Source organism: Meriones unguiculatus, chromosome 14 (genome assembly GCF_030254825.1).
Source record: "Meriones unguiculatus strain TT.TT164.6M chromosome 14, Bangor_MerUng_6.1, whole genome shotgun sequence".
NCBI lineage: Eukaryota > Metazoa > Chordata > Mammalia > Rodentia > Muridae > Meriones > Meriones unguiculatus.
This window is the reverse complement of record NC_083361.1, coordinates 69,949,125-69,976,251: the sequence shown is the minus strand read 5'-3', so window position 1 is coordinate 69,976,251 and position 27,127 is coordinate 69,949,125. Positions and strand designations below refer to the sequence as shown.

The window sequence follows — 27,127 nt, the reverse complement described above, 5'->3', positions numbered from 1 at the left end:
TCTGGTTGTTAGGTTAATTGAGGGATGGGAGGGAGTATCAGTAGGATCTGTCTGCACATCTAAGCAAACACCAGCTCAGTGGACCCTATGCTTACACACAGCCTTGTGTGCATTCCATTTTCATTTGGTTTTCTTACTTTGTTGAAGAACTAATGAAAATGAAGAGAAACTATAAGAAGACCTAAAGGCCAGTGTCGTTATGTGAAGAAGGTGATGCTGGGGTCTGGAGGTTAAACATACCACTCTCTGAGCCCTTAGGTATACTGAGGAGGCCACTGTGTTTTTTCTGTCATGTAACAATTGATTGTACTCGCACAGATTCAAGTGTTGAAAGTTCATTAAAAGACAGACTGCCACATCAGGTTTTTAATATTTTATTTTAAAATTAATGAAATTCATCAAAAGGCCATTGATTACAGTAAAGCATATGGAGAATGTTTATAATATTTTAAATTGGAACATACAACAGGGTTTGGTTTTGTTTTTTGAGACAGGGTTTCTCTGTAGCCCTGGTTGTCCTGGAACCTTCTCTGTAGACCAGGCTGGCCTCAAACTCATAGATCTGCCAGCCTCTGCCTCCCAAGTGCTAGGATTAAAGGCGTGTGCCGCCGCCACCTGGCACAGGTTTCTTAAATAAAAGTTCAAAATTTGTCATGAAAAAATGTATTCATGAAATGCTTCAAAGTTAATAAAGTTTATCTTTATAAAACACCAAAAATAATTTTATTGACGATATACACAGAAACACAAGAAAATTATTGCCAGCCACCAGTAAAACAATTGTTCATTAAGGCAACTAATGAAGTTGATTTGTGTCATTTTAACTATTTAAATTCATAATAAAAGTTTTGACAGCAATAAATAATGTTTTCCTTGTTGAAGACACTTTAGACAACTTAAAAATATCCTGATGCTTTATATTAAGATTGTTTATATTAAGATTGTCAATGACTCATACATTTCACATGAAGAAGTTATCTCTCCAACCTGTAATTGCTGTTTTGAATTATTTCCTATGCATAGTGGATATGGTTAGTCACTTCTGAAGAGTTTCATTTTGTGCTTTTTTTTTAGGCACTAGAGTTGTAATTTTCACACCATTGATGTTAAAATCAATGGTCACATTCACAAAAAAAAATTTTGATACATTTTTTTAGACAAGCTGTTTCTCAACTTCAGTTTCCCTTCAAAAATGAAAATGTGCCCATACAATAATATTATTTTCACTCACACATAAGCTGCAGAGCAAGAATGTGAATTGCTCGTGAGTATTCATGTATGGAAGGGAAGTAGTGTTCCATTAACAGGGTCGGAAAGGACATGAGGTATGTTTACTCCACCTTTTCATCTGCCTTTGTTCTTATGAAGAACTCAGGGTTGTAGGTGCAACGATAGGCCAAGAGCTGAGGAAGAACTCCATATGCTATGTTTAATGCTAAAAAAAGGATTTTCGCTTCTTCGGGTACTCTGTAGACATAAGCAGTTCTAGCATGAAGGGAAGCACCAATGTGAGAGAACTGAGCCTGTTTACGTTAAAACAAACAAAAAAACAGTGTAAGCATGAGATCTGTTCACTTAGATTAATAATGAATTCTGAGTGTCTCACTCAGTGTGCCCTCAAAATCTGACTTAAAGGCAAAATACCTTTAGATAATCCAATCTTAATATATAATCTTGCACTAAATTTAAGGTTGTTCTTGATATAACTATTCAAATAATGTATCCTTTTCAAAGTGTGATTTTATCATTCCAATTGTGTTTTTTAACCTATCCAGTGCCCAATACCAAACATTACTGGCTCAATTCAACAAAAAAAAATTTTTTTAATAAAATATTCTACTCTTTTAAAATTTGAATTCTAGGAACTCTGACTACATACACAAATTGGGCTCAAATTACAAATAAAGTTGACTTTTAAAATCTAAACTGTAGTTAGTGTAATAAGCTATTTAAAGAGAAGCCCTGAGGACCTCAGTATCATTTATCAGACTGATAACCAGAAGCAAGAGCTCAGAGCCCCATCATCATGTAGCTTTGTTTGTGTATTTGGTAGGTTCAGCTTAATAACACAATGGTTTGTTGTAAGATACACTTGTTAATAGTTTGGCTGTGGATAGCATTATGATAATAAAATGACAACCTTCCAGATCAGGCAGAAATCTACTTAGAATTGTGACTGGTCAGCGTAACTGAAGCTTCGGAGCAGAATGGCAAGCACCCGCCTCTGATTGTGTGTGTGTGTGTGTGTGTGTGTATGTATGTGTGTGTGCACACACATACTCTGTTTAGAATGTGCTGGTTGAATTTTGCTTGGATCATTTGTTTTTCTATACTTTTCATAAGCACAGAGAAAAACTATTAGAAAAGAATACAGAGTATAGTAGGGTTGAGAACCAAGAGACTATTTTCTCAGAAAACTTACATTGTAATATGCAAACCCCAAGTCTCCGTTTTTATGTTTGGCTGAAATTCAAGATACACGTGTAAAGACTAAGGATTTAAATGCAGTAAAGAGTAAATTATTGGTATACTATGATCAAAGTGAAAAGATAAGGAACACTGCAATCCAAAGAGGTAACAAAGACTCACTAGAGAATTTGTTCTAATGTATTTGTTACCTTATACTTCCTTCCATGTGAAATCAGTTGTGTTAAGTGGTTAACAGATAAAAGTGTTACTTAGCATTTGGTTTGACAAGAAAAGGGCAAGCTTTTATAAGCAGCATGTTTACGAATTTGTATCAATGGCAGATATTTTAATGGGCTACAATTTATAAATTACTGATACATTCTGCATACCTCTAATATGTTTTTGCTACTCTGGAGATAAAAATTTAATTCCTGTGGTAAGTTGACAAGGACCAACAAGTGGCTTTACCTACGTTGTGATCCACGTGCATTGAGAGGGCTCTGCCTTCAGACACACCTCCCTAGGGCAGATAGCCAAAGTCCCAGCCAGCGTTTGCATCTTGGGCCTGTACAGACAAAGACCTTGAGAACAAAAGAGACTATGGAGGCCGCCTTGAGGAGCCACTGTTGTGGACAGTGTGGGAACTGTGAACAAAAAATTGGCTCCTAACACTTTTTCTTTAGGACCTACTTTAAATAGCTGTTTTTCTGAATATATAACAATTTTCTTCTGGACTAGAGGCCAGTTTTGAATCCTGGTTTTGTCATATTTGTGGGTTTAGTGATTCTATACTTATAGATTATTGTGCACATCATAAAACGACCAGAAAAATACCGTCCATAGCTTTCAAGAATAAGTAACATGAGCAGTTGCGTGTACTTGTGTAGACAAACCTGCCTGAAAGGTCAGCGATTCTGTGGGCCCTTTCCTGCACCTAACAGTGCAATTAATACCTCATTTTCATGGACAGTAAGCTCATGGCAACATTAAAAAATGATTTGTGTCCTCAGATTAGATTGTACGCCAGCTGGGCAGATAATGTGTCTCATGTTTTGTGTGGCACCTATCACATTGTTAGAGTTCAATAAATGTTCAACAACAATGGTGTTGTGACTGTCAGAATACAAGGAAGATCTTTAAAGCATTTTTCTATACCTATAGTAGCAGGGCATTGTACTCAGAATTATTAACAAGGGGTGAAGATTGTAGCATTCTTCACCAAAAAGTGTATGCACGTGAGAAAAGAATGCTGCTGCCAGTTGTGTGCAGCTCCTGGTACTGCACAAGGGTGTGTTTGTGGCAGCCGGCTGGGTGGACCCTAACTGAAGCTTCCTCTAGAGCTAGGTGCTCAGGGTTCTGAGGTTTCAGGGAAAGCTCCATCACCTGAAGAGGGGTTCTTTCCCAAACGTACTGGTAAGGAGTACTCAGCACACTTGCTTCTCTACCTGGCCTGTGGAGCTCTGCCTGGGAACCTGGAATCCAGCGAATGGGTGACTGCAGTGCTGCTGAAGGATAATGACAAAATTCATTGACGTGGCTGACACCCCTAGTCATTTCTCTTTGACTTAATTCTAAGTGTTCTACTTTGCAGAAATAAGATACTAACTTTGTTGGTCAGATTGAGTGTTTAGAATGTAAAATAAGATAGTGAAAGTAAGCAAAAGACAAGTTGTAATAGCTCCCTCCCCCGTATTTGTAGAGAAAATTGGGAAAAGATGATCATCTAGCCTAACCCTCCCTAATCACAATGTATGTGTATGAATTCTGTAACAATTTGCCCCTACAGAGGTGCTGGGCCCTATTTTGGGCCCCATGTAATATAAGTAGATAATCCACAGTGTAGAGGTTGATAATATTGACTCTAGATAATACCACGTGGCTAAATTGGACTATGGCTCCACCACAAGCCAGGTAATGGGGTCCACCTTGGGTAGGGGAGGGGTAGACATACAAAACTCAAATACCTGTTAATGATATGGCACTGTTGACAACCTGGGCTCCTTGTTTTTAGACCCCCTTCTTGACCTTTTACCTCCTTGTCTATCAAAGGATAAGCACGTAAGAAAGTGAAACCCAAGCTCAAACTTGCTTGTTAATAAAGCATGAGAAGCAGGTTATCTAGGGCTTCCTAAAACTTCAAGACCCTCCTGAAAGGTTTCAGTGAAGGAAAAATGCTACAGGACTTAACTCCAAGAAAGTCAGCTAGACTGTCCACAGACGTTCCTTTAGATCCCTGCATAGCCACGAGTGGGAGAAGCAGTGAGTGGGAACAGCTGTCAGCTGACTGGGCTGCCCCAGGGGGGGTGGGGTTACAGACTGTCCACTAGCACTCTGCCCCTAAGCTTTTGCCCAGGCTTGTTTGTTTTTGAAGATCATTATATGTGAGATACATTTTGGTTAAATTGTAGAATTAATCTAAGAAGACCCTTTTCTCAATTCTTTATACCAAAAATAATTATGTAAACGGGTCACATAGCTTTTACATGTCAGACTACATGTCAGACACGACTGTAAACCCTTTACGTAGTACCCTATTTAATCCTCAGCAACTTTACCGAAGAGAAAATTGGTGATGAAGAGAGGTAAAGTAACAGCAGTCATTGAATTAACTACTAGCAACAAGGGGCTTGAATCATCATTTGCTGTTAATCATACTTACTATATTAACTCAGGTTTTTGTTTTTAATTTTCAATGATTCCCACAATATGAATCAGCCATTGGCATCCAAGGAGGCTTGGTTCCAGGACCTTGCGATATCTCATATATGTCAAAATCCTTGGGGCCTCAACTCCCTTGTATAAGACATGTTTGTGTTTTATGTACATCATCCTACGTGTGGACTTATGGGACCAAACAGTATAAATGAGGTGTAAGTAGTTGTACTGTGTCTTTTAAGAAATAAGACAAAGTCTGCTTTTCAGTTATGATGACCTTCATGGCTTCAACATCTTCTGTCAACTTGGTTGAGTCTGCACATAACAAAGAGCTGACTGTACTTCGGGTGGTGGAAAACACTAATAAGTGAATTGATGTGTCTGTCATACTTCTTGGTAGGCGTGCAACTCTAGTCCTATAGCAAGCACTGTATATGAAGGGAGAGATTTTTATTCTAACTCCCCAGTGGAATAACTTGGCCTAATATAGAGCCTGATTTTTATTTTAAAATGTTTGACTGAGCTTGTACTTTCTGAAGAGAACAGATATGACAGGTTTCTAACAATCTGAAACTGAAGACCCAAAACCACCCAGTGTTTCTTCCAATGACCTAAATAAGAAAATTTGAAGGTTTTCTTTTCTTATTAAATAGCAGCATCTTAGGAGTTTACTACATCATTCAATAGTATGTTTTACATTAGTAAGACCTGGTAGTATGTGTTTGTTATTCCAGCACTTGGGAAGCTGAGGAAGGAAGGTTACAACACCAGCCTGGACCCATTGGTGCTGGGGATCAGACAAAAAGGTTTGACAATATCAGTAGGAGCGTAACTTGTGTAAGGCTTCTAAATTGGACAACAGCTGTAGAAAGTAAGGGATGCTAATCAAGATTAAAGATTACAGAGATCCTTTCTGCCACAAGTGTACCTTCTGGAAGGGGCCATTTCCTAAGCATGTATTTGCCAAATGCAGAACAAGGTACATTCTGATTTTGTGCATTGCTTTGCTGTGGCATTTCTAGTCTTTACTTAAACTGAACACTATGAATAAGTAGATACTCAAGCCCAAGTAAGAGGTAGGAGGATGTTGAAAGGGTAATCTTTGGACCATGCCACTTAGGCCAGTCAATTGAGAGAAAACTGACATTTACAGGATCTGGCCTTCGTGTCCTGGATCTGGGTACTTAGCAGCAATGATGGCTTAAGTCTCTTGTCAAACTGGACTATGACAGATGGACCCAAAGATTGCTGCAAAGCTTAAAGTCTAGTTGAGCTGCCTCTGCCAGAACTACAGCCCTTCCCAGTCACAGGAACCCATTTGCAACAGCCTCATCCATAGAACCACTGTTGGTCTTACTACTGTAGGCTCTAAACATATTTGCCTCTGGGCTGGGCCTTTCTGAGCCTCCTGACTCAGCCATGCAATTCTTCCACATAACTGGACATTTGTTTAGGTTCTCCTGTCTAGTTCTCTAGTTGTCCTCTGTGATTGACCAGGCCTCACGCCTGTCCTTTGCCACCCTTCTAGCTGAGGACACTCGGAATCCTATCTCAGGGTGGTGGCAGTGGGCAAACCAATGCCCATGGCATGCAGAGGATGTCCAACCGTATCAAAGGATAGCTGGTGAGAGTGAGGTAAGTGTGACGCCTTGTCCTGGAGAGTATAAGAGAAAAAGAGGGGAGCCAAGTCAAGGAAACAAACTACAGCTAATTCTGTCCTGTCCCACCAGTTTCCATGCCTAAATGTCCCTCCTGTTCCCTGGAGCAGCTCAACCTAATGAAGTCCCCATTCAGCCCTCAAAAACTGGCTGCAGGCAGCGCTGCTTCCTACCACTGTGCTCCCCACAACAGTTCAGCTCCTCCAGGCCATGCACAGGCCTACCTTGTGCTTTTGGGCTCTGCCTCAGCTGATTGTTTGCAGGAGGAGATGATACTGTGCATATGAGCTTTAGAGCCAGACGGAAGATTTTAGCCCTATTCTGTCATTTGGTGATGATGTGACTCACCTTTAAAGTGGTATTCATTTAAATTTAAAAAACCACAAAGACGGTACTGTGCATTCATTACACCATTGCTTCAGAGACTCCGTATCACATTTGCCCACCTCCCTTGCAGCTAAATTGCAAGATCTGGCCCATGAAAACTCCCATGTGATCTTTGCATAAGCAAGAAACATAGTTTGACTACATTAAGCCACTGAGAACTTGCTAACTGTCACACAGCATGCAGCCTACCCTCACACAAGGCAAGTAGAACAAAGCGTGAGGTTAGGAAGTAGGTGTTCAGACAAGTGAAGTGGCCATAGGCTCGCTCTGGAGACAACTGACTTGGCCTGACCTGGTGATGGGCTTATATGCGGTGGGTGACAGGAAGAGGAGTTTAATGAATTGTTCCATGGATGGAGAGAGCACTGGCTGTTCTTCAGAGGACCAGAATTCATTTCCCAGCACCTACATGGTAGCTCACAACCAGATGTAATTCCAAGTCCAGGTGAGCAGATGCCTGTTCTGGTCTCCACAGGCACCAGGTACCAAATGGTGAATAGACACACATGCAGGCAAAACACCCCTGTACATTGAATAAATTCAAGAGACTCCAGGTTTTTGCTTGAGACAACCAATGCAAGCGCAGGCTATTTACAAAGACTGTGCAACAGAAAAAATGGGTGCTATTTTAGTCTCTAAATTTGATGTGCTGCCTGGGCATGGTGGGAGACAGGAGAATCTTAGCTATGGGCTATGAACCAAGACATTTTCTGTATCAAACAAGAAAATGTTTTCTTTTATAGACTGATGCTTGCTTTGCAGCTATGTTTAAAAACTCAAGTGTACCTGCTCCCATTACAATGGTGCTGCTTCTCTTTTACTTCACAAGTTTCTGAAAATGTCTCAGAAAACCTGATGTGCTAGTGAGATATTTAGGTGAGATGATTACATTGGGAATTAAATTTAGGAGTCAGCAGTCAAGAGCTGAAGAGACTGGTGACCAGCTTACAGTTGATATTAAAAGATGGAGAAATAAAAGCCAAGCCAAGGCCTTGAGGATCAAGTATTCAGAGGTTGACCAAGGAGAGCAAAGTGGCTAAGCGTTTCTCCAGGAATCATTTCTTCTGGAGGCTTTATCTATTTTTCTATGAATATTCTAATTAAGTACATCAGGGGTGATTTAACCCACTGACCCCATAAGTACTCTGTTTTTCAACCCTATAAATTCTGGGGTCTTTCTGCCATCGTCGTTACTGTACCACAAATGTGTAATTAACTGTGCTTTGCTTCTGGGTGGACCCCACTCTCCTTTCCAGGTCAGTGTTACTTTCATTAAACACCTGCTGTCAGGCAGGGACTTGGCAAGGTGCCAGCGTGAGGGACTAATGGGCAGGCTCAGCTTTCCAGAAACAGAGTTTACATCAAACCAGCCTTCCTGGTTCTGCTGAGCATTGTGTAGCAGAGCTCTGGACTCTTCATTTAGACAGAGGGGACAGCTTAAGAGTTGTAGCTCTCAACTCTTATCAGTAGCCATCATGTCCATAGATTGGGAAACAATTCCATGGTACAACAGCACCACTTGCTATTCTCATAACACTGCTACTTTCAAAAACCTTAATTTCACCAGATAACCATATCTACAAGGTGGTGTCAGGTTTAAGTGTGTGTGTGTGTGTGTGTGTGTGTGTGTGTGTGTGTCAGAAATGCCTTCCAACAAACTAGAAAACTATTTTCTACTCACCAAGCAGAGGCAGGTTTCGTAAGCCCGATGACAGCTAGGGCACTAATGAACTTTTTCCAAAGGGAATAATATTCTTATCTCAGTACCTGAGCTAGACCTCCAGCGTGGACCAGTGTTATATCAGGCATCCATGAACATCCAGGGACCACTAATCCATAAAGTGCAATCACAAAGTAAGGGACAGAATAGAACATGTATGCCAGCATCTGTGTAACCAATAAATAAATAATAAAGGCAAATTACCAGGTTGACCTTAACAAAAAGCAAAAACAAAATATTTTCAAAGATAAAATGCTAGCCCCTTGGTTTCCCATTTAAAATAAGAGAATTAGCTTTAGAAAGATCTTAGGCTTTGTAACTACTTGACCTGAATTTTAGGATAAGCAGCAGGGTCCTTTAGGTAGGGCTCTTGAAACTGTGTATAGAGTCGGCAGAGCTCAGCTGGGCAATCCAAAGCAATCTAAGGATAAAATGAGTTCATTATAAATAGTCTTGTCTGGTTCTGCAGTTTGCTGATAAGGCTGTGCGCCAGCTTTAGTCATGAGCTGCTTCAGTCCTCGACATACACTATGTGTCTTTACAGGATCATCAGTAACAGAAAAACCAGAAATACTCAGACTTCTCTAAAGGACTAAGCCTAGGTTAGCAGCGGGGCAGTGTTCTTGAGACGCTGATACTCACAGCTTCAGCACCTAGGTTTAGTGAGCCGAAGCACAGCTTTGTTGGTATATGACCAGGTCCACTTGGAATAACTAGCCAACTAACCTCTATGGGAAGAAAAGCCACTTCTGTGCCAAACTAATCTTACTGTACTTTGCAAGATTCAAAAATAGCATCCGCCTCTCTCCCGTGCCTCACAGAGCATATGGCCTTTGGAGGCAGTAAGGAATGATTTAAAAGCAGGGTCCTCCTGTGAAGCCCCTTCTGTCCATTTTGAAAAAGAATAAGAGCAGATTTAGTCCCCGCAGTGAACACTCGAGGCTGCAGCAGAGACTTTGGCACCTCAGTGAGACACTTCTGCCTCAGGCACCATTCCTCATATCCTTAGCCATAAATGAAGTTTTCCACCTAGATGACAGCACAGATTACAGGCTAGCAGTAAAGCTGGACCTCTGCCCAAATTTTCATGTGTAAAAGCCCCACCCAGAACACATGCACACACATTTCTCAGGGGCAAGAGAAAAGGACATGGAAGGGTACAACTGGATGTCGTGTTTAAACTTAGGAATGAGAGCAAAGCAACCAAAGGTTCCATGGTTTGTTCTCAACTTGTACAACACCAGTGAGTTTAGGACAGTTGGTGGTTGTTGAAGCTGAATATGATTAGCAAATGATTCTGAGAGAGTAAAATATTTCTAAGAATAAATTATAAAGCTGGGTCATTGTGAAGGATCACTGATGAATCAAGACAGTAACAGTTGTTTACTGAGCACTTACTATGTGCAAAAATGATAAAGGGCGAAGAAAGAAAAAAAAAACAAAATAAAAAGCTCATGAGGCCTTTGTGTTACCAGATTGTAACCCTGAACCTAATTCAGCATTACCCTTAGCAGTGAGGAATTCACGTGACCCTACACAAAGGAGGACTGTTGCCCCCATCACCCCTATTGAGAGTGCAGGATGCCCTGGGCCACAGCTGTGTAAGGTTTTAGAGGATCATCCTGAACAAAGATAGTTGCCTTTAAATGGGGGGGGAGGGGGGTCAAAGGAAACAGAAGAATGAGATCCTAATGGCCAACTTGTTAGTTGCCTAAAATAAGGAAAGGAAGGTACTTCTAGACAGCTTCATCTGAAGACCCAAAGGAGGAAGGATGAGATAGCCCAGAATGAGTCATCCCTTGTGAGTGGCGGGGGTGTCGGGGCTGAAGGCAAGAGAGCAGCAGGAAGCTAGTCCAGAGCTCCAGGCTATGGCAGGAGGAGTTTATCAGTTTAATTTTATACACACACACACAAACATACACATACATTCTCTCTCCATATATATATATATATATATATATATATATATCTTGTATATATCCTATGTATATCATGTATATATGTATGTATGTGTATATATATATGATACATATATATATCATATATATATCCTGTTTGGAATAATATATTATTATTTTGATGTTACGCTTACCAAACCTCTGAACAGGCAAAATCCAGTTGCCAATAAAAGACACACAACCAATATTAAGTCAAATGGTCTTCTCAGCAGGGCCTTTGCTTGGGCTTCTTGGAGAACCTGAAATAGAATTTGTTGTTAGATAACAAACTTGTCCCAAAGCCAAGACAAGTCTGAAACACTAAATGCCATGACATGAATAACGACTACGGGCGATGCACAGTTCACATCTCAAGCCATTGGCCACTGAACTTCCAGAGTGTCTTTCCCTGCAGTGTGTTTCCTCTTCTGTGAAATGGAGTTACTGAGCCAGGTGATTTGAGGCCCTTCCAGATCGAGTCCATAATTTTCCTTGGAATTTCATTTTCATGATTATAAAAGTTAGCTACATCCATTTGAAAAATGAAATTTTAGATAGTAAACCATAAATTGCCACACTGCTGTTAACAGTCGACACAGCGGTTTTGTTTGGTCTTTTGGTTAGTTGACTGGTCAGCTAGTTGGCTGATGAGCTGACGGGTTGGTTAGTTGGTTGGGTTTTTCTGAGACAGGATCTCAGGCATGTGGCTGAGATGCCATGTGTGGCTCAGGTTGGCCTCACATGCGTGATCATCCTGCCTCCCCTCCCAAGTGCTAGGATAAGATTTCATGCGCGCCACCATGCCTGACTCATACGTTTCAATGCATTTTTATGTGTATATACAGATACTTACATAGCCTTTTTGCAAAAACAGAATTTAGAATATAAACATTTTTGCTTCTTCACTGAATAGCTGCCTGTGAGCACATCCCCACGTGATTAGAAATTGAAAATACTATAAGGAGACCATCCTTTTGTCTCACTGCTGGACACTGGGGCATTTTTTCCACTGCAACCCTTACCGTGATGGGGAGCCACTCTGCACAGAGACCTCTTCCGAGGCTCCTTAGCGACTCCAGCAGGACAGGCCCCTGATGTAGAACCAGGTTGGAAGCATGGCTGAACTGCTTTGCAGAGTGATTCTGAGGTACTTAGCTTGGCTCCTTCTGAGATTTGTTTTTACCAGCACCGAGTAAGAAAGCCCATAGCTGTGCTTTAGCTTTGAAGTAATAACACAAATGGTTCTGTGTCTTGTTATGCAAACACTTTTCACACACTGACACGGAGGCCTTTCAAAACACAGAGCCAGCGCAAAGGGCTACTGTTTATCTTTTACTGTTTATCTTTTCTTTTTGACGCCCACTCTCTCCTCATAGAGATGTCTGAGTGTAGCTGCTGTTGGCCTGAGTTTACACAGCAGTTTCTAAATATTTACAAATCAACCATACCTAAGCGATAATGTCCATGGAGCGAGGAGTATCACAGTGTGGAGCGATTCAGCACATGGATGACTATGAATTTAGCCCCAGGACTCCCCTAAGAACATATTTTAATGAATTCTATCTGTACAAAGAATGTTGGCCAGACGTGGTGGTGAATGCTTTTAATCCAAGCACTCAAGAGACAGAGACAGGTGGATCCCTGTGATTTTGAGGCTAGCTGCATCGTGAGACCCTGCCTCAAAAGTAAGTAAATTAAATAAATAATAAATTTTAAAATAAAAATAGCTTTGTAAGGTGAGTAATTATGTTCCAAGTAGTAGTTTGTTTCCACATATCAGATAAATTTAAAGGACCTTACCCAAGGATCTCATACACAAACTGAAGAAGTTAGAAAGATCTCACTAGTTTGGAAATGGAGACATAAGCAGCCCTACAGAGCCAGCTGGCCTTGCTTCCACCTGATCACCTCAGCAGTGAATAGAAGGGGAGGCTCCTGCTACTAGTGTCCAGGGGCCTGCATCCCCGGGGATCAGATCCTGTGTCTGTGTGGATTACTTGGAACACCTCAGCAGTAAATGGTATAGTGAAGGAGGTGCCGTGTGCTCACACACAGGCCATTAATGACCCAGGAAAACTACCTGCTCTGAACGTCACTTCATGCTAACACACCAGGGTGACAAGGGCCAAGGCGATCCTTGGAAAGGAAGTCCCCTGAAGTGTGGCCTTTCTGGGTTTAGGCAGAAGCAGACCATCTACCACATTAAGGAAGTTGCTAGCAGCCGGGTGTGGTGGCGCACACCTTTAATCCCAGCACTCAAGGAGGCAGAGGCAGGCGAACTCTGTGAGTTCAAGGCCAGCCTGGTCTACGGAGTAAGTGCAGGAAAATCACCTTTGAGGGATAATTATAGTTTTCTGATGGCTGATTATAGATTCTGAAGCCAGCCCACACAGGAAGACATGTATATGGTATGCTTAAGAAAAATGCAGGGCAAATTCGTGTTCCATATTTTCCTATTTAAAAGAGAGAGGAAAAGATAGTCAAAGATTTGTTCATGCATATGTAAACACAGTACCTCCAAATCATACCCAAATCATAAAATTTTCTATGAACCAGGAAATATTTGTATTATATAAGACAAAAAAAGTCAACAACCATTAGCTGTAGCTGGGCATAGTGGTGCACACCTGTAATCCCAGCACTCAGAAGGCAGAGAGGCAGGCAGCTCTCTGTGCGTTCAAGGCCATCCTACTCTACAAACCAAGTCCCAGACAGCCATGGCTACACAGAAAAACCCTGTCTCAAAAAAGCAAAAAGACATCACATGTTTTTCAACAGTGATGTCCTAGCTGCAACATTAAAAAACATAGTTAACACATATATCCTAATTTTCTGCATGACTAAATGACTTCTTTGACTTCAGCCTGTAGAAAAAAATCTTGATTTCCCAGTGCATTTAGCATAAGTGTGAGGAGTGGCATTTAATACGAACAGCTGTAAGTGGTATCTGAGCTCTAAATGTCAGTTGCTTAACTAACATACATCTGAAAACTGCCCCTAAAGCACTTCTTTTTTTTAAATTTATTTATTTTTATTAATTACAGTTTATTCACTTTGTATCCCCCCATAAGGCCCTCCCTCCTCCCCTCTCGGTCCCATCCTCCCTCCCCCTTCTTCACACATGCCCCTCCCCAAGTCCACTGATAGGGGAGGTCCTCCTCTCCTTTCTTCTGATCTTGGTCTATCAGATCTCATCAGGAGTGGCTGCACTGTCATCTTCTGTGGCCTGGTAAGGCTGCTCCCCCCTCAGGGGAAGGTGATCAAAGAGCAGGCCTATCAGATTATGTCAGAGGCAGTTCCTCTTCCCATTACTATGTAACCCACTTGGACACTAAACTGCCATGGACTACATCTGTGCAGGGGTTCTAGGTTATCTCCATACCAGGTATTTGGTTGGAGAATGAGTCTCTGGGAAGACCCCTGTGTTCAAATTTTCTGGTTCTGTTGCGCTCCTTGTGGGGTTCCTGTCCTCTCCAGATCTTACTGTTTCCCACTTCTTACATAAGATTCCCTGCATGTTGCCCAACAGTTGGCCATAAAGATGAGCGCACAGAGGGGAATAGGAATAACTTCGAAAATAGTTTTATGAGCTTGGGGTCTACTCTATCATAAAGCTTTAGAGCAACTTCTCTAAAAAGCCCTGTTATTGCAAAACAAACAATGCCAACAAATAGGGTATCTTACCTACAATGTTTCCAGGCACAAAAACCACAATGCTCATTATAATGGATCCAACCCAGTATAGGCCAATGGTTCTATAGCTTTCCCTGCAACAAAACATTTTGATTCAGTGTACTTGTGGGATACAAAAGGAAGTCCTCAGAATTATCCTGAATCAAGCCATAAGCATAAGAAGCCAGTCAAGCTTGCTGTGTCCTTCACCCTATGGGTTTGCACACTCAGGCACACGAACGTGTGACAAATGTGTGTGCACACGTATGTGGAGGCCTATCCATGTGCATGCTTGCAGAGCCAGAAGGCTATGTCAGGTTTCGTTCTCAGTCATCCTCCACCTTATTTTTGAGACAGGGTTTCTCACCGAGTCCGAAGCTCTAAACAGTTCAGCTGTGCAGGCTGGACAGCAAGTCCCCAGGATTGTCTTTTTCTCGTCGGTGCACCCCCAGAACTGGGGTTCCAGGTGTAGGCCCTCACAACCCAGATCTTTATATGAGTGCTGGGGATTGAACTCAGGTCCTCATGCTTGCACAGCAAGCACCCTACCGATTGAGCTATCTATCGCCCCTGCCCCTTGGTGGCCTTTTAAGTAGGAAATTAAACTTTCCACATAACACATGTTGACCTATGACATAGCCATTACTGATTAGGACAGTATTACATGTTATGTATGAAAATCACAGCATAGAAGAAAAGAAAAAGATGGAAGGAAGCAGGACCCTGTGAGTTTAGAATCTAAAGTGGACTTTGAGTGGCAACATGGAATCTGGGCTGAAGCCCCAGAGGTGAGGATAAATTACACGTCCCTGTATTCTAACGGGGCTGCTCTAATCTCAGTGGTGGCCACATGGCCCTTCAACTGATAACCCAGAAATGACTCCACACAGAGTGGCTAGCACTGTGTTGTCTGCTCTGCTGCAGCCCCCAAATGGAGCCAACCCCACCAGGGCCATGGCTAGTCCTGGATGCCACAGGAGGATAGACTAGAATAAGCCAGAGTGTCCTGGAGAGCATGATGAGGAAAGGGGGGACAGCTCAGGGGCCCATTGCAGCTTTCCCGCTGGCAGAACTGAAAGACCTTCTCTAACTTAGGGCCACACAAAGGCTGGGAAAGCTCAAGCTGTCTGGAGAATAGTCTGTAGTCCAAGACTGCCTTCTAGGCCCAGAAGAAGCCATGGCAAGCCACAGCGGACAAGGAGTGAGAACTGAGCCTAAGTCACTAGTCACTTCTATCACAGGAAGTTTTCTGCCACAGGAGTTCCCAAAGAGTCCATATGCTGTGAGATACAGCTATAGCTTGTCACAGCAGAGGGTACTGGTACCCCCAAACCAGCAACTCTCACAAAACCTCCCCTCATTTTTCCAATAACATAGACACGCTCCCAGAGGGCCACTACAAAGAACAGAAGGACACCCAAGACTGTGAAATTTCCAGCCCTCCAACCACACCTGAACTTGAGGTGAACCGAACTGAGATGGAACCTTTGAATTACAATGTGCTGGACATGATTCCTAAAATTGAGGAGATGAAGAGATGGCTCAGTGGGAAAAGTGCTTCCTGCACACGAGGACCCAAGTTCAGATCTCTAGCACTCACATGAAAAGCTGAGCATGGTGATGTGTTCCAGGCTGAGGGCGGAGACAAAGGCCCCAGGTTCTTGCTAGGCAAAACAGTGAGCTCTGGGTTCAGTGAGAGACCCTACCAGGTTGGCCTGGGGTGGTGGTACACACCTTTAATCCCAGCAGTCGGATCTCTGTAAATTCAAGGACAGGATGGTCTATATAGTGAGTTCAAGGACAGCCTAGGCTACACAAAGAAATCCTGTCTCAGTAAAAAATAAAAAAAAATACAGTAATAATAACAACAATAGCAGTAGTAAGATGGTGCCCCTGTGAGATGATTCATTGGGAAAGGCACCAGCTGCCAAGCTTGTCAACCTAAGTGAGGTCTCCAGGTCTCATGTGGTAAAAGGAGAGCCCCCCCCCCCCGCCCTGTAAATTATCCTTTGACCTCCATACATAACTTTAAAAACTAAGGTAGAGGAAAATTGAGGACTACATCAACCCCTGACCTCCATACAAGCCTAAGTGAATGAGCGCACACTCCCACACAGGTGCACATGCCACACGCACGCACAAAGAGTTTTATTGTCTCATGTTTGTTTTTTTGTTGAGATAGGGTCTCACTGTGTAGCCGTAGCCTAAAACTTGCTATGTAGACCAGGCTACATAGAACTCTGAGATCCACCTGCCTCTGCCTCCTGAATGCTGGAATAAAGGCGTGTGCCATCACACCATGAGAAATTGTTCTTACGAAATATAGGCAGAAACCTAAAGGGTCTCTGCCGGAGCTGCCACCAGATAGAAAGCCAACTCAAAGTGGTGCTTTCAAAAAGACAGATACACAAAGAAGATAAAGCTTTGTCCAACTCATAGACATTCCTGTCCTGGCATACCTGTGTGTATCCGCCTCTGTACGTGCATTTTGCTTACATACCCCTTATCAGTTGCGAAGGTGGCACGGCCACCAGGAGAGCTAACTTACTCCCATGCTATGGCGGCCACCATCACCAGGTACATCAGGTAATGAACAGAGCCATCCCAGTAGCAGATCATGTGTCCATAGGCCGTGTTCAGATACGGCTCACCCTAAAGAAAGCAGTAAAAAGACACCCATTGTAAGGAAGACTCGAATCTTTAAAACGCAAGACACCGTACTTGGGTTGCAAACAAAACAACAGAACTAAATGGTATTCGTTCACTAAGAAGAAACTGCTTCCACACTGTTGGTGGGACTGTGGAAATAGGACTTTTCCCTGGGGCTGCCAAAACCAAGGTCTGCCATGGCATCAAACAGAATTCCTGACAGACTGGCATTTCATGACTCAGCAAAGGTTTGTTCAACAACACAAAGGCATCAGGTGGCTGTGTGGGCGATCCTAGCCATATGGAGCCAGGCTGTTTACTGGTGCCACCTGCTGGCCTTCACCAGTCATGCTGCTTTTGTGGGCTGGGCAGAACGTGGGGAGCTAGCTGCCCATGCCCGGTTCCGCACACACACGGGCAGCACTGAGCTCACACACACCCCCCCCAGCCTTTTATTCAACCTCCCCAGCAGGCTTGTGGGCTGGTCAGGACTGACTGTCTAGAGGAGAAAACATGTTTCAAGAGAGTCAAGCCTTGCCTGAGATCATAGCTAATATGGAGTCACGTGTGCATCGCCAACAAGAACCACACTTCTGAGATATTTTTAGCTTCATGAACACAAGATTGTATGATGAACTATGCACGCTTCCCATCAAACATGGGTTCTTCGATGGTGTTTTCCTTCTTCCTTCTCCCCAGACAGTGCCCTCCTGAACTCATTTTGTAGAGCAGGCTGGCCTCAGACTCAGAGATCCAGCAGCCTCTGCCTCTCTGAGTGCCGGGATCATAGGCGTGTGCCACCCAACCCAGCCCCAGATTGCTTCTTATATTTACCAAATATGGCTGCCATCCTGGCTTTAACTGGGAGGGGTCTGAGCAGCCAAACTGTGTATCACCGCTGAGGAGGCATGAAACTCAGTGGCTCTCCTGGGGCAAGGACAGCAGCCACCTTCTCACAATCCAATCAGATTCAGGAAGGCACACTTGAACTTCTAGCCCTCTGCCTGGCCACCTTCTTTTTCTCTCACCCATGACACTCTGACTACATAATTCGAACTGATTTCATGGCTCCAGTCATCCCTGCCTACACACCTGGCTCTGAGAGCCAGCGCTGGCCTCCTCAGGGGGCCTGACAGATGCCTGAGGGCCCTTCTAACGCACCCGAACTCCTTCAACTCATCTGCTCTTTCCTTCAGCCAAGCCCTTCCTGGCCTCTCCACGCCTGGCTCAGCCAGCTCTGAGCAATTTTTAAACAAATCTCACCAATGTTTGGTCTATGCTGTCACCGTGGGTGACCTTCCCTGTTCATCACAACATAGGTCAGGCCTTCAGTCATGCATAAAGCCACTGCTACATTTCCAAATGGGCATCCCACCTCTCCTCGCTTCCCATCTACCACACTGTAGCTGCAGTGCAAGACCCATGCGGCCTCCCTCTGCCCGAAAGCCTGTGGCCAAAGCCCCATCACTTCTACTGGGTCCCCGCTAGGCTCTCACTGTTACATCCCAGCTTCCTTTCTTGTACCTGTCTGCTCCAAGTCTTGCCAACCTTACCAGGTAGATATCTTGACTCCTGAGCAGCAACCTCCATCCTGAAGGCCTCTCCTCTGGGCTCACTGGCCCCTCTCCAGGCTTTCCTTCTGCTTCTGTCCACCAACCATGGTCCATTTCCAAAGCTCCTCCCCTTCTGACCAGTCTCCAGAGTTTGAGCAGCTCTCCATTGTGAGCAACTCTCTTTCTGGACTTGGAAGTATCAACTATATTTAGGTGGCTCCTGAATCTCTTTGACAGAACCATTCCTCAAGGTCCAGACCTGCCCAGCCCTGCCAGCTGGGGAGTTATAGATGTCCCTCAAGCACCCCAAACTCCATATGTCCCCAGATGAACTCAATGTCACCCTGTAAACACTCCTGGGAAAACAGACACTAGGCCTCCTCTCCAGACCTTTGCACAAGCTGCCCCTTCACCCCAGAAGGCTTTCCCTTCCTTGCGCCGTACAGAAGTATGTGTGGTCCTTTCCCATGGCCACTCTGATGTGCTATGGAAACGAAAGCAACTCGAAGAGGCTTCTCAGCCATTCCCAGAGCCCAGTTAGCTGTGCCAAGGCTGTGCCTCTGTTGTCACACCAGGGTACTGCCATCCTCCCTTCACAATAGACAGTGAACTCCTGAAGGCAGGAGATGGTTGGATTCAGTGGCTCTGCAGAACTTCACTCCCCAAGCCTCTGACTTGGTAACACCAGCATTCTAAAAACCCCGAAACAGGAATCAGGATGTCACCCCAGGCCTTCCTCCCCATCACCCCCAACTCAACCCCAAATCCCACTCATAATCCCTGAAACTCGACCCTCTCTCTACTCTGTGCTGCTTCTGGCCACCCTCATGCCCTTGCTGGCCTTGCAGAAGCCACCGTACAGATGTCCTACCTCATGACAAGGCCCCATGCTCACAAGCTTTCTGGCTCAAACTCTCCCCTCAAGCACTGCTTGGGAGACACACGAAGCTCCCCATTACTTGAAGTACAGAAAGACAATAGACAATACTGTTTCACCTCTGTGTCTTATTGTCTATGTGACCTTGTATAGGTTCCCTGGCCTCTCTGGGACTGGATTCAGCCCACTCTAAAGTGGAAAATAACTTGGTAGGGACTCAGAAAGCTTAAGTAAGTACCTTGATATTATTATTGTTGTTGTTGATGATGATGATGATGTAGTCCATGCTGGCCTGGAACTCACCATGTTGTCAGACTACCCTAAAACTCAAAGCAATCCTCCTGCCTTGGCTTCCCAAAACCTGAGATGTTTAGGACTGATTAGGGACTTCTGAGATTGCAATCCAGTAGCAAAAACCCAAATACTAAATTCACTTAAAGTTCTTTACTTAAAGGGAAATGCTAGGTCACAAGGTAGTTCTGAGTGAAGGAGGCGAGGTGAAAAGAGTGGTTTCCAGATCTTCTGTTTTCTGTGCCTAGCCTGCCACGTGAGGTGATAGGAAATACTCCCACAGCGGCCTGCTTTCAGCCACACAGCAACCCCTGAGCAACCCTGTACCTCTCTCAGGTAGTGGGTCATAAACCCATCGATGATGCCATCTTGCTCCAGGCCTATGATGAGGTTCACCACGCTGGTAAATCCGAACACCGCATACACTAGAACAAAGGAAGCAGCAGCTGAAAATGCATGCCATGGAGACAACAGGATGGGGCGTCCACCAGTCATCATGGGCTGCTGCTCATGCTTTTCCAGAAGATGCTGTGGGCATTTTCTACACAGACAAGCAGACTGCATCTCCTCATCAGCTAGACATTTACGTGTCTCCATGGACCTCCCCATCTCACTGAGGGAACTCAGGTCAAGAGACAATCACAGTGCCCAGAAGACTCTGCCAGGCTACCCACACCATCCTCACTCCCTTCAAGTGAAACCCACATTCCACTTGGGCAGCTGCAGCTATGCTGGTAGCCAAGCAGCCAAAGAGGTGTTCAGGTGGTCTAGAAAAGGAAGGTCTTCTCAGTGGAGAATTCAAGGCCAAACAAACCTCATCCTCCATGGAGGTCCTAAAGACAGCTGGCTGATGTACAAGGGACAGCCAATAGCTTTGAGGAAAAAAAGGCAGTGACCTTTAAAAGTGCACATGAGATGGTACAGCTGAGGATGTGGAGAGGAGCTGCTGCATCTCTGGAATCCGGCCCAGTTGTACAAAACCCCTAACTAAGCCTTAAACACTATGAGTGGCCGACAGCTAAGGACCAGAACCTTTTAAGAGCTGCCTATCCCACTCAGGACATTTGAGTTCATCAAGAAGACTGCATTTCTCAAGCGATAATAAACTGGGGTCTGAGACTGTGGCCCGGGAAAGGTTGGTAGAAAACCCAGTTTGTGAATACGAAAGCTGTGAGAAAACAAAAGGAGTGTGGGAAAGCTGCCTCAGTGGGAAGCCGACAGGGGTGAGGCGTTCCTGAGTGTGCTTCACTGAGGCCCGTGGCTGCCTCCTGAGGTGACGAAGACACAGCCTCTGCCTCCTAGGAGGTGAGGAACCTGGGCCAGGGCTTGACCCCAGGTTCAAGGGTCCTCAGAGCTCGAACAGAACTGAGGACACAAAAGTTGGCCTGCCTCAAGGAAGGGGGATTGTATCAGTGGGTTATGTGTGGGCTCTATGTGGGCTCCCTGGGAGGGGAAGAAGGGGAGGGGTAGACAACAGCGGGAGACTGCTCTGGGACCAGATCAAAGCCCATAGAGTGAGACAAGAATAAGGACCCAGCTCTGATGTCAGAGAGGAGCACCCAGACATGAGAGGACACAGTCAGTTCTCTCTGTGTGCGAACGGAGAAACTGGTCATGAATAATTCCTTCCCTCTCCATCTTAGCCAAGGGTCACAGTAGGCAGAGAATGCTTCCCCCCATGCCTTCGACGAGGGCACATGGCTTGCTCTAACCTTAGGACGCAGGTGGAAGTGACAGCAGCTAGCTCTAAGCGGGGCATTAGGGACATCCTTTTCCTTCCTTTATCCCTCAGTGTATGCTTTGGGGAACTAGGTGGAGACACAAGTAAAATTTTAAATCTACCCACAGCCTGCAGCAGGGGCCGCAGCCAACCCACTAGAGACACAAAGGTGAGGAGTGTTTGACATCCGGAGAAACTTAATGAATAAAAATGCCCAACAAAATACCTGGCCACAGGAAGTGCTCCAAAGCCAGTTACAGTTTTGCCTGGGGCAGCATGTGTGATGAAAGGGGTCAGTGTTGATCTCTGGGACCCTGACCGCATTTCTGGCATCTATCTCTAGCTAGCCAAGTGGATGGGGTATTTGCTTTGTGTATTAATAATACTTCTGAAGGGCTCAGAGCCTTGCTTGGCACACGATATGCTCAAACAATGGCAATTTTGTTTACTTGTTTGTCATACATGTGTGTTGGTCAGACGCTGTAAATCTCTAACAAATACTAACGTTTGACCAGCTCCCATGGTATTATTATTTTCCTCTTTACACAAATGTATAGACCAGTGGTTCCCAACCTGTGGGTTGCCACCCTTCGGGGGGTCCCCTGAGACTATTGGAAAACACAGGTGTTTACATTGTGATTCATAACCGTAGCAAAATTACAGTTATAAAGTGGCCACAGATAATTTTATGGTTGGGGTCACCACAACATGAGAAACTGTATTGGTAGGCTGCAGCATTAGGAAGGCTAAAGACCACTGGGGTACACCAAACGCTGCATGGTAAATCCCAGTCCACGTGCCAGCAGCCAGCTGAGGGCAGGAAGCCCATCCAGGAAGCTGAGGTGAGAGAGCACTGGAGGTTCAGCAGGGTGCGGGGAGGAGGCCCGCCTGGCCCTGCCAGTCACTCTCCAGCAGAACTCCATTTAGAAAGTGGACACCACTGCCTAGAGGGTAGCTTAGCAAGGAAGACCTTGTCCTGAACAGCCCTACACTTCCAGTTTCTGTCACTGCTGGCCCAGAGCACTCACTGCTCAGAAGGAATGTGTACCCAGCTCCCTGCCCAAGAGTGGACACAAACCCTTGCCCTCTGAGAAAGCCTACCTACCGTAGAACAGAGGGTCCCGTGGTGGTTTTCTTTTGACGAGGACCCGGGCCAAAAGGGCCACCAGGAGCAGGATGAGGGCAGCAACCCCAACAATGGTCCAGGAACTGTAAAGACCAAAGCAGGGAGGTGGTCAGAAATCACAAAGAACACAATGGTGCCTGGAATTTCCTGGCTATTTGAAGGCTCTTGCTCCTTGGGCTACAGAAGGCTCCTGGAATCAGCCTGAGCTGCACTGAAAACTTGGTGCAGTTTATCTACAGCGCATTGATCTCTGTGTCACAACCCCATGGCTCTCGGGGACCAGAAACCCAGGCCCCTCATTCTTTTCTCCTTCCCACCTCTCTCGTGTGCACGTTTCTTCCTCACCCTCCCTCATCCCTAAGATGGTGGCAACTGCACTGGCTCCTGTTTCTCTAACCCTTTACCCTGGAAGCTAACAGACGTAACCACTGAGTCTGCCCCCTCCCCTGGCCCTGGGCAAGCCGTGAGCCCTCAGACTGAGCTTCATGATGATTGCACATGCCCTCCCAGAAGAGAGCAGTGTTTTCCCTGTGTGGCAGACACTGTTGCTGACCTCCAGAGACTCCAGATGAACAAGAGTGGCCTCTGTCTACAGGCAGAGACTTACCGCGTGGGTCCTGAGCTCTGCCTGCCAGAAGGTCATCCCAGCCCTACAGAGGTAGCGAGATTGCCCGGCACTGGCAGCATTTCCTATTCTGGACAAATACCTACATGGCCCTGTCAGCCTGCTTTATACCATCAGCTGTCAACGGCCACAAGCACAGATCCTCACCGTGGCCTAGGCACTGGGATCTCCAGATAACCATCATCACATGCCTCTGGGAAAGAGAAAGACAGTGAAGAATGGAGGGAAGGGAAGATGAATGGAATGGAAGAAGAGATGATGGACTAGTGAATGGGTAAGAGACATGGAAATGGATGGAGGGGTGGTAGATGAAAGACTGGATGATGTATGGATGAATTTTATTATATGATGAAAAAGAGACTGGGTCTATGTGCTAGGAAAAAAATGGGAGCTTTTTGATGCCTCAAACCAGAAGCCAGTAGCCTGGTTTCTCCATGCTCCTCACAAAGGCCCAAAGCAGAGGAAGGGGAAGCTGCCGTGAATCACAAGCATGATGCTGCTTTAGGATGCCCAGGGACGAGAGGAGCAGTTGGCTGAGCCATCTGACAAGGTGTGACTGATGAGCCTAGAGGCAGGTGCTGGTCAGCAGACAACCCTCTCCCTGGGTACCAAGGGCTGAGCTCACAGCCAGCATGCTCGTTCGGCTGGAGAACGACAGGTAGCATGAATTAGTGCAGGCTGTCCCTCTCAGGCTCTCTGCATCTGAGGGAGGAAGAGAAACTGGGGCAGTAGGTCACTTCTGCTTCCCCGCTCTGTCCTTGGAGACCCTCTGGGGAAAGCAGCACACGCCCAAGACAGGCAGAAACAGGCCCAAGTGGGACTCCAGGTAATGGGGAAGGGCCGCTTGGGGGAGGGCCAAGTTACTGGTGCTCTTCCCTGAACCCTCTGGGCTGCCATACAGCCCTTCCCAGACTAGCCGCTCTACCCCCACTCCCACCCCCCCTCCCCTGCTTCCTGACCTAGCTCACACATCCCCCAGAATACCTGCAAGGCTCTGTCTCCAGATCTCACCCTAAGTGAGCATGTGGGGGGTGCATGTGTGAGATCTCCTGACCCCTTCCTGACCCTTCAACCTATCTCATCATCCTGTTTCTCGGAGTTTCATAAAAGGCATGGGGAAACGGAAGCTCAAGTGATGAAAATCGACTGTAACTGAAAGCGTGCTACACACAAGGCGCTAGGCTGGGCAGCCCAGTACCTAGAGGAGCTGCAGCCTGGGAAGGTGAGCTCTGGCCACAGAAGGGACTCTGTGGGGAAAGTGAGTCATGCGGCCGAGGGGGCTCAAAGCAGAAATCCCTGGTTTGGAGGGAGGATCCATAAATGAAGAAGTGGCGGTTTCATTTACTCAGGGCTGTCGAGTTAAGTGTGTCTTCAGCAACCAGCAATGGGGAGAACGAAGGAGAAACAGCCAGGCAAGCAGGTGGACCAGATGTTAAAGATCAAAGGCAGTTGACGCTCTGGGGGATGGGCTGGGGTGGGAGCCGGGGCTCAGAGATGCACAGGGGGCCTGGCCAGGAGAGGGACTGTGCCAGAGGAAGGCAGTGCCAAAGAGAAGTCAGAGGAGGGCACAGACACTAGAGTGGCCCTGAAACTTACCAGGAAGGGGACAATAGAAAGAAGAAAGTAAGGGTCTCTGAGGGAGCTGTTACAGACTGCTGGTATTCTATCTTGCAGGTCCAACAGCATAGGAGGATGGCTGGACTAACCCACTCAAAGTCTCAGCACTTTTCAGTAGGACACAGTGACATGTCATCAAATCCTCAGCTCTAAACTGCTCTTCCAGCAAATACCTGCCTATCTCACCCACTTCCTTCCCCTGCCATGCTCACCCCCTTCCCGATGCTCACAAGGCCCCATCCTTGTGATCTTGCCATAGTTGAAGTGTCCCTATTTCCAAGAAACCTTCCCTGGCCACTAGCCCCCCTCCTAGTCGCCCCGTTTGGTTGTCTTCACAGCATGCTGCTCTCTGTTCATATATCTGCCGATGTCTGTTTTAATGCACGACTCCCGAGCCATCCATGGCCTGTTAACAGCTAGTCCCCAACTTCAGCAAGGGATCCGAGCACAGAGATGTTCAACGAATGTTCACCGAGCTTCTTGTTCATGGTACCGCTTTGGGAGCCAAGGTCCCTGCGCTCCAATGACATGCACAAAACATCTGACTGCTCAGAGCTGCTGCTTCGGTAGATGGATGCACCAAAGGTGGGGGTGGTCCAAAGGCAGCTGCAGCGGGTGCCTAAGCGGGCTTCTCAGTGCTCGTGCTGTCGGGATGAGGTGGCCACAGCAGTGAGAGAGAATCCACTGACTGTGCACACTCTGTTAGCAGTCTGGAGGTCTAGAGGGGGTTGCAGGGAATAGACTGATGCAATTTCCTCAGCACCAACTGCTGTGGAAAACAGCAGGCTACTTCCTCCTCCGACAGCCACCAATCAACTTCAGCAGGGCCACCGCTAGCGCCTTTCCAGTGACCACCCAGGCCTTCAGCTGCCCATGGGGGCTGGTCAGTCAGGGATCCCCTTTAGAGAAGTGGGAGGCCAGACTGGAACCCTGAGCCCTTACAGACTCCTTCAGCTCCACCCTTTTCCTTTGCTTTGAACCACTGTGCCTTTGCTCCAGGCCAGCATCCAGCCCCACTCCTCAAAGCACGCAGGAGATCCTTAAGGTGCAAATACTGCCCCTTTGACAGTCCAGAGCACTAAAGCCAGGACACCCTGTTAGCAGCAAAGCCAGGCCCAGAAAAACCATAACCGTTTCTGCTAGTTGCTCATGACAGTTTCTAAAATTAAAAAAAAGTGAAAGTCCATACATGGAAAGCGCTCCTATCAAACAGGACGGTCTTGTGCCTTCCGTGTTGCTCTGCACTCCTCTGGTGTCTGAAGGTCTCGGAGGCAGGGGCATTTCGGTATTGACCTTAGCAATGCTAGCTGCCCACTCAGTATCATCAAGGAGCTGGCGTCCAGCTCTCAGACCTTGAACTGCCCTAGCCCCGGGGAGGACCCGAGTGCCTCCCTCATGCGGCAGGCGTGGCGTTCCTGGACGCTACCCCGGTCCCCAAGCTGCGGTCCCGCGCCCGTGGAAAAGTTGCGGGCACTCGTCGACCGACCCCGCGCGCTCACTCACTCGTGCTGGGCTGCCAGGTGGTTGAAGATGTAGGTGACCGGGATGGCCGAGAGGGACAGCACGAACACCCCGGTGGCCGCAGAGGCACTCATCGCCACCGCCGCGTCGCTGTCCCCTCACCGCATCGCGCCCGGGGCGCCCCTACCCCAGCTTCCGGTGGCGCCGCGCCCCTCGCCGCCGCCCTTCCAAGGCGCCCCCGGCCGGGTCCCCTTCCGCGCGTCCCCGTCGCCCGCAGCTGCCCCGCGCGCGCAGTGGCGCCACCCGGGTGCGCTAGGGCCGCGGTGCTATCCTCACAGGCGTCCCCGCCTGGCTCCTGCTAACCAACCCTGGGGCTCAGCGGCCACCGGGACAGAAAGGCGGCGGGGGACGCTTGCTTTAGAGGTAGAGGGAGTGGCGGGACGAAGGACGCGGCCGGGAGCTGGGCATCCCCGAGCTGGACTGGCGCTGGGCTGAGCCAAGGTCCAGCGGAGGGTGGAGCCAGACCCGAGGGTGTCGGAGACCGCAGGCCCGCGAGATCCGGTCTCTCAGAGACCTGCGGGGACAGATGCTCCTGGAACCTTGGGTACAACACCGCCCACCCCCGCGCGCCCTCCAGCAGCCATCAATGGCCGCAACCAAGGTGCCAGTGCCAAGTGGAAATATTTGTTTTCCACCCTGGCTGCTCGCTCGCTGGCCCTTGACCTTGATCAAGTTACTGAAGCATTCTGTATCTTTACCCTCTGTGAAAT

General features: G+C 46.5%; 1 protein-coding gene across 4 annotated transcripts; it reads right to left on the bottom strand.

The window, feature by feature from the left end:
• Nucleotides 1–358: 358 nt before the first annotated feature.
• Nucleotides 359–27,127, bottom strand: Tm6sf1 (transmembrane 6 superfamily member 1). Of its 4 annotated transcripts, none has more exons than XM_021633071.2 (10): nt 26,400–27,119; nt 22,634–22,737; nt 20,136–20,233; nt 16,987–17,090; nt 14,451–14,533; nt 13,098–13,219; nt 10,922–11,026; nt 9,158–9,250; nt 8,877–8,996; nt 359–1,523 (listed from the first exon to the last, which is right to left on the bottom strand). In XM_021633071.2, exons 1-10 carry the CDS (start codon nt 26,489–26,491, stop codon nt 1,332–1,334), a joined length of 1,113 nt encoding a protein of 370 aa, XP_021488746.1. In that variant the 5' UTR covers nt 26,492–27,119; the 3' UTR covers nt 359–1,331. The 4 variants fall into 4 exon arrangements, with proteins under 4 accessions (XP_021488746.1, XP_060223441.1, XP_060223442.1 ...); XM_060367458.1 differs by lacking the exon at nt 26,400–27,119 and adding an exon at nt 26,086–26,290; XM_060367459.1 differs by lacking the exon at nt 359–1,523 and adding an exon at nt 5,776–6,718 and having other exon boundaries at nt 26,400–27,125.